At 45.0% G+C, this 7448-nt stretch overlaps 1 protein-coding gene across 1 annotated transcript in view; it reads right to left on the bottom strand.

Moving 5' to 3' along the window:
- ppp3cb (protein phosphatase 3, catalytic subunit, beta isozyme) overlaps window positions 1–5116 on the bottom strand; it is a 33283-nt gene extending 28167 nt beyond the window's left edge. The window contains exon 1 of the mRNA XM_013908475.1: window positions 4743–5116. Coding sequence (XP_013763929.1) covers window positions 4743–4785 — 43 coding nt within the window. The 5' untranslated portion in view covers window positions 4786–5116. The remainder of the gene's footprint in view (window positions 1–4742) is intronic.
- Window positions 5117–7448: the final 2332 nt, after the last annotated feature.

Raw genomic sequence — 7448 nt, 5'->3', positions numbered from 1 at the left:
ACACACACACACACACACACACACACACACACACACACACACACACACTGAAACAACGGCCCATCCCCTAACAGCCTGTCCTCATTAGACAATCCCTCTCTCCCTCTCTCTCTCTGGAGTACCTCCTCTATAAATAGCCTTTGCCCTGCCACCCTCCCCACAGGGCAAACACAGACCTGTCAAGGTAGGACCCCTGGCTCACAACAGTGATGCCACAATCCGACACACACACACAGACACACACGCACATTTCACATAGAGGCATGGGATTGTATGTTGCACCAAAAGGAAATATGCCAACTTTGCCCCAAACCTTGCTAGAGGTGATGTGGTGTGTGTGCAAGTGAGTTTGAGTGTGTTTGTGTGTGGTTTATGCATGTATGAATGCATATATGCATGTGAGCATATTGGATCACTCAGCTTTGGCGAGTACTCTTCAAAAATGTAGCGATTTGTTCAAAAGGTCATGAGCTATAACAGGCATATTTGACCTTTGCACTTTGAACCAGTGCGAGGATGCAGTTCAGCACATGATATTTTCTTTACCTTAAATATGACAAGATATTAGACAGCAAAATGATAATAATAATAAGGCCTGCCCTGTATGATCTGCCAGCATGCATCCTAGCATATTAGCACAGTATCCTGAGTAAATCATGACCCAGAGCGGAAGTAACAACTGTAACAACTGAGCTAAAAAAGATGTAATGACACAACAACAGTATCATCCACTGAGTTTGCAGTGTTATTACGTACGCTTGGGACGGTCGGTGACAGGAAAGTGTTGATTTTTCTCTTCTGTCACTACTCTAGTGGTGCAGACCTTCTCACATCATTCACCTCAACTTGTCTTCAGGAGAAAAGTTGTAACTATCTGTAATAATGATGGCCCCGTTTCACTTAGCTGAGCCAGCAGAGTGCACGCTACCAGGACACTGACACTGGGACATTTAAATGAAACATAGCCATGATTAATCTTATTAGTCACACCCTGTGTTTGACAAGCCAAAATATCCACCATGAGTAAGGGCTGTCAGACTGCAGGATACCGAAAGCCCAGCAGAGTCACATTCAGGGGTATTTGTGTTTTAATTTGTGTTCTGATGGGCTGTTTTCAGCACACAACGACTAGATATTTGGGGTGTTTGATTTACACTAAGATGAAATGGGGGAAAACATGAGGGTCATTTAAGTTTGCATGGTACTTGGTACTAATGTTGTTTTTTCTCACGGCATTAGCTGCTGATTCCAGTTCAAACCACAACACCAACGGCTATTTTTCTCAACAGGTGCGCTCTAAGCTACAAGTGTCGCAGTCAGCCCTGAAAGTGAGCCAGCACGCTCAACACCAGAGCCCTGAAACTATCTGACCAATAATAAATATGAGTCATCAGGCTAATTATATTAATTCTGCCATAAAAAAACATCAATAAAACAGAAGCACTGCACTTAGCATTACACATAAAGGTACATTATTTTTTGTTCTTGTGTTGTTAAACCAAGCGTTAGCCTAGCAGCATGCTACACTTTTTTAAACCCTTTCTTTGGTAAAATACACACTGTTACACATTTTATACATATATCTGCTCTTGGTGCCCATGAAAGCTTTTTAGCACCACTTGTGTGCTTTAATGGTGCCCAGCTTGTCGATTTTTATTGAGCTATTGTACCAACCTATTGTGCAAAGGTTTTTTGTTTTGTGTTTTTTTTTTTTTTTTTACATTTGAGGCAATTCATTCTGCAGCCTCACAACTCCCCCCAGAATACAGCCAGCATCACAAAGAATGAGCTCACTGTCCGTGCCGTCACCCAGCAGCTATGATTTCAGTGCAGTATTTGATGATAGCATTAAGTCAGTGGTCTACTTACAGATGAAAGTTCAAATTTTGAATATTTAAGATTGCTAGCTACTGACTCGTGTGTAGCTAGCAAGACTGTCCTGTGTCACCAGTGACCACTAGAGGAGACAACAGTTTCTAAATTATGCTGCTGAAACTATAATAGCATCAACATGGCTCTACTGTATATACAGAGGGGTTTCTGCAAAACTCTCAACATGTGTTGTGTTCAAATAGTGTGCATTACATGCAATGCAAATATAAGCCTTTTTTGACAGACACACCCACGCATACATACAAATGCACAGAGAGGGCATTGGGTTGGTTAAGTAATCAAAGAGTGTGCAAAGTCCATTAGGATGATGCTCTGCTACTCAACAGTGTGAAATACTACTCCTTCCTTTCTCTCTCTCTGTGTCCCTCTGTGCCTCCTTCTCTCTCACCCCAGCTACTTCACCTCCTCCGTGGCCTTGTCACATTTTTTCATTCCCTCTCTTCCTCACCTCGCCCCCACACTCTCTGCCTCTTTGTCCATTCCTCTCTTTATGCCTCCGTCCTTTGGTTCCATGTCTGTGCAATGCTCTCTGCTGAACATTGCTAAAAATCTATAATGTGGGGAACTACCGGGCACAGTCCATCTGCCAGAAATGCCCACTCTTTGACGACGCTCCCATCCTTGCTGTGGCTTTGTTGACTCTACAGCATTCTCACCTTGCTGATGGATCGGTGTGTTTATGACAGAAGATGCATATGAGTGTGTGTTGGTCTGTGAGATGGATGATGCACGAAGATGTAGATAATTCCGCTGCTGGCAAAAGAGCTCAGTTGACCTAACTGCATTACAACACACATGCAAAGCAGAGCTGCGAATATAAAATGATATGTGGCTTCTGCACATGTGGAGGGGAGCTGGTAACTTGAGGGTGAGGGCTGATGGGATTAATGGATGGATGCGGCAGTCAGAGAGGATCCAGGTTTCCCTGCACAGCTGCATCCATGTAGTTTTTCCACAGAGGTGCAGCACAGACATATGCACACGCAGCCCTAAATTCCTACGTGCAAAAATCTGCAAGAGCTCTCACCCCCCACCCCTTCTGAGCACGACGCACCACGGAATACCGGGGCATGCCCGAGCGACGCATCCAGCTGTCAGCTCCTCTTCTTCCGGCAGAGAGACCTTGCGAGTTTATTAAGGGGAGCCAGTGGGAGAGACAGAGAGGGCATCGTCGCATGTGACAGGCTGCGTGCGTGGAAGCATCGCTGCCATGCCCAGCCTCGTTGTGACCCGATAAGCACGACAATCTGTGCAAGCTCACACGGATCACAACCCAAGCAAGAGACCCTCCTCGCCTCCCCCTCCTCCTCATATAGCCGCCCGCGCATAAAGCAAACAAAAAAAGGGGAAAAGGAGAGACTCAAAACACATCAAATATTCCACAATCTAATGATGCAACAACACCATTAGAGCGTTGTGCATCATCCTCATCGGGCGATGGGGGTCGGATACGCGGCTCGGCATCCATAAACTCCATTTTGTCTCTCATTTGACACTCAAGAGAAACAAGAGGAGGATGGGTGGGTGGAAGGGAGGTGGGGGGAAGCCAGGGAGACCTTAACGGAGACGTGGAAATAAGATACGCACGGGATTAGCAGAATCACCCACTGACACTCAGGGCCGTGTTTGAAAATGATAATAACGATACTACTAATAAAAACGTGGGTTTACAACAGCTGGTCGAGCCATGTCATGGTCACCGGTGGTTAAACGTTACAAGACGTTACAACCACACACATCAGCGGCCGGTACGCCAAACTCACAGGGGGGATGACGGTGCGCACTCGGCCTGGCAAAGTTGTCCGCCTACCTGCTGTTCCAATCAATAATCTGATTTTGACTCGGATTTGATTTACAAACAAATAGAAGATAATGTAGGCCAACATATGGACGCACAGTTCGGCACATCTAACACAGAGAAGGCATCACGTGCAGTCAGATATGCAGCACACAAGCATCGATGACAGAAAGCTAACAAAGAAAAAGAAAAAGAAAAAAGCCCCTTCCGAATGGCGATCCCCCTTCAAGCAGCATCCTACCCATTCCTCCCCCCCCTCACCCCCCGCGCTCTTCTTACACCGTTGCATACATGCAACATCATCCCGTGACACTATGCCCACATCCACAGCAGAAGCACGGAACGGTGGCTATCGCGGGTCGTACGCTCGACATTTATTTACCTTTATGTCTGCCTTTCGCTGTCATCGTCACACCGCTCGATGTTTCATTGGAACAAGATGCTCATCTCCCTCCCTGCTTTTACCTCTTATCACTCTCCCGGCTGTGCCTCTGTGGGGTATTATTCAGTAACGCGAAGCCACCGCTAGGAGTGGAACGCGTATGGAGCTCATGCAGCACAGGGGTGTCGCGCAAACGCTTTGGCTATACATAGAGGAAGAGACACCCCCCCCCCCTCCACCCCCCTCAGTTAGAAAGGGGGTAATGCCACGGTGAGGGGGTGAATTCTAATAGAATAACGAGGGAAGACCCTGATTATGGCGTACCGTGCTGGATACCCCCACCCCCTTTACTCCCCCCCCCACCTCCATCACCACCTCCCTCCCCTGTATGGTTCAGAGGCACATGCATGCTGACACGCCAGCCAAAATATGCTGTTTTTATTGTAATAATTAGGTGCTATGGGAAAAGAACCATAATGATAGTCATAATAAATGATGAGCAAAACACGTGCGAATAAGAGACAGTGGTGCAACGGCAGGGATGCAAACAGAATAAAATAAAATTAAATTAAAAAAACAAACAAAACAAACTAAAAAATAACGATGAGTTACAGCAGATTATTGGCACAGAGGAGCTCTCACTGGCCGTGCAGGGTTTGACATGCCTACATTTGATCACCCGGTCGGTGGGACTTGCGTTGCAGTCGGACATCCTGGAGTCGGGACGGGAATAGAGCCGAAGGGGTTTGGGGAAAGGGGGGGCTCTCTCTTCTGTCAAGGGCCGAGATTGTGGTGTCGGGTCCTCCGGCAGGCGTCGACAGTATGCGCGGTTGCTGGGTGCTTTTCTTGCTGCAGTAGTGGCATCACTCGGTGGAGTCTCCGTGCTCTCTCGGACGGGGGAAGCCTGCTGCTGCGCCTGCGGTGACTTTGGGGGAGGATAGGCGGATACCTAGCTGCTGTTGTGGCATGCTTGGATCCCGAATTTGTTTTCTGAGAGGGGGCGGGAGGGGGGTTGGTGTGTGTGAGGGGGTGCTGGTATAGCAGTGGTGGTGCTGCTGCTGCTGGTGGAGTCGGGGGGTGGGGTGGTGGGGGTAGACTCTGGAGGTTAAGAGGCCGAAGAGACGCCTTGGAGAGAGGAGAGACGCGCAGGCTCTACCTCTCCAGGACGCCTCTGCAAGCGGTGCCGTGCAGCTGGCAACACCCCGGAATGGCGAAAGAAGGAACTCCCACGCAGATTCACGCACACGCAGGAGCGCATACACACACACGCAGACACACGCGCGGGTACACACTCAGACTCATACTGCCATCCTGTGGAGAGACTGATTACAGGGCTTTCCCCCCTGAACAGCAAATACTGTGGAGTGGGCATGTTGTGCGTGGGTGCGTGCTTGCGTGCGTGTAATAGCGTTCTCTGTTTGGCGTGAGCTTCTAGCATCGCGTTTTAATAAGGCTAAATATCATGTAATTATTTATTATTATTGACCTGTGTGCCAGAATGGGAGGACAATCCAGTTCATACATGTTAACTTATAACTGAAAGTAACTCATTCAAATGGATCTCAACCAAAGTGATAAGGATGATTGATAAGGATTAAAGTTTATGAATGCAGCACTGAAATGTATAATTTTCAAATTCTATGTGCATCAAAAACATTGAAATGTGGGATAGAAAACAACAAGCATGACTTTATATAAAAAAGTGGCACTGTAAAGGAGTGTAAAAACACATCACTGTTTCCCACAGTGGTGAAAGACCTAAATCCGACAGTCAGGTCCATAATTCTTTGGACAGTAAGACTTTTTTGATACCACAGTGGATTTTAAATTAAACGATCAGCGTGAAGTTAGTGTCCAAATACTTATGAAGCTAAATGAAGACCATGAAGCACATTTTATGCATTCAATTTTTTTTCTCCACATAAAGATGAAAAACAAGTTGAACAAATTGAATTTCGATACAAATGATTTATTTTACAAGGAAGCAAGCTAAGATTAGCCACTGCATTAGGAGATTAGCTGTTTTGTCTCAATTAGCTAACATAAGCCAGAACTTTTAGCTATTAAAGCCCATCTAGAAAAAGTGACCAACATCAATACTGTGACAAAACATCAACTAGACATTCAGTTTAAGGAAGGACTTTCATTTGTTATGATGGCTCAAAGCTGTCTCTAAGGTATCTTTCCTCTGGCTAATATTCCTAGCTTGCCATGCTAGCACAGGTCCAGGCAGGAACCCTCTGACTGTTCCCACTTCGTGCTTCAAGACAAGACATGCTGTTAGAGCTCCTCAGTGAGGAACATGGGGAACTCTTGGCTTTGTCTATGTCTTCTTTTGAATGAATTTTCAAGCCTTTTCAAATCTTAGGTCTTTATTTGTAAAAGTTATATTGACTTTTTTTATAGGCCTGTTTAGCTTCTGTTATATTCTTCTCTTTTTATTTATTTTTTTATTCTCATCTATTGACTCTCACTGTTTTATTCTTGACGCTGACCTTCAGCTTTACACGACTCCATTTAAAACAGATTTTAAAACTGCTTTTTATAAATGGTTTTATTAAGGTCTTTACAGTCGCATTTTATTTTGTTTTTGTAAAGCACTTTGTAGCACTAATTTTGATAACTGTTAGAAAGTTTCTAAAGAGTCTCCATACATTGCTATGAATAACAGAGTCTGATGTGGTACTGGCAAACTGAAGTTCTGATAGGAAGCAGACAATTGCTTCACAGGGTGATGTGTTTCATTATTATTAAAATCTTTTTATTTGTTTTAAAGATCCATTAATATAGAGAAGGTTGCTCCTCTGTCTCTTGAAAGACAAAAATATAATTATTAAAAAGCAGCAAAGGCTCAAATAAACCATTTTCAAGTCTCAGTATCATTTATAAAATCTATTTTCTCAATTTGCATGAAAGTATCCTTGATTCAAATTCTGATCAAAGTGCTTCAACAGCGACATCTGCAGGCTACAGGAGACAGGGCAGCCTGTGTGCGTGTGGCGGCAGAGAAAAAGACCGTAACAGTCTCGCCTCCTCGGGATGGGATGGCTTATTTGATTGTAATGCACTTCAGCTTTTTCATGCTGATCCTCGTTATAGCAGCCACGAAGGACTGATAAACTAGGAGAGAAGTGACTTCAAGGAGGAGTACAGGGGAGACGGGGGAAAGGATGGAAAGTTTTACTGCCTCAGTTCTGGCACTGGATCCTTGTATTACAATGACCTGCATCACGGGATAAAGCACAGATCAAGCTTTTAGGAGTTTTTAAAAAACATTTAAACTTGCTGACTAGGCACATTTTGTGTGCCTCACAAAGTCAGTATCAGTATTATGGTATTGTTTTACACACACACACACACACACACACACACACA

The sequence above is a fragment of the Pundamilia nyererei genome, unplaced genomic scaffold, assembly GCF_000239375.1.
Source record: "Pundamilia nyererei isolate P.nyererei 1_Seehausen unplaced genomic scaffold, PunNye1.0 scaffold00001, whole genome shotgun sequence".
NCBI lineage: Eukaryota > Metazoa > Chordata > Actinopteri > Cichliformes > Cichlidae > Pundamilia > Pundamilia nyererei.
The sequence above is the reverse complement of the archived record's forward strand: the minus strand, read 5'-3'. Positions and strand labels throughout refer to the sequence as shown.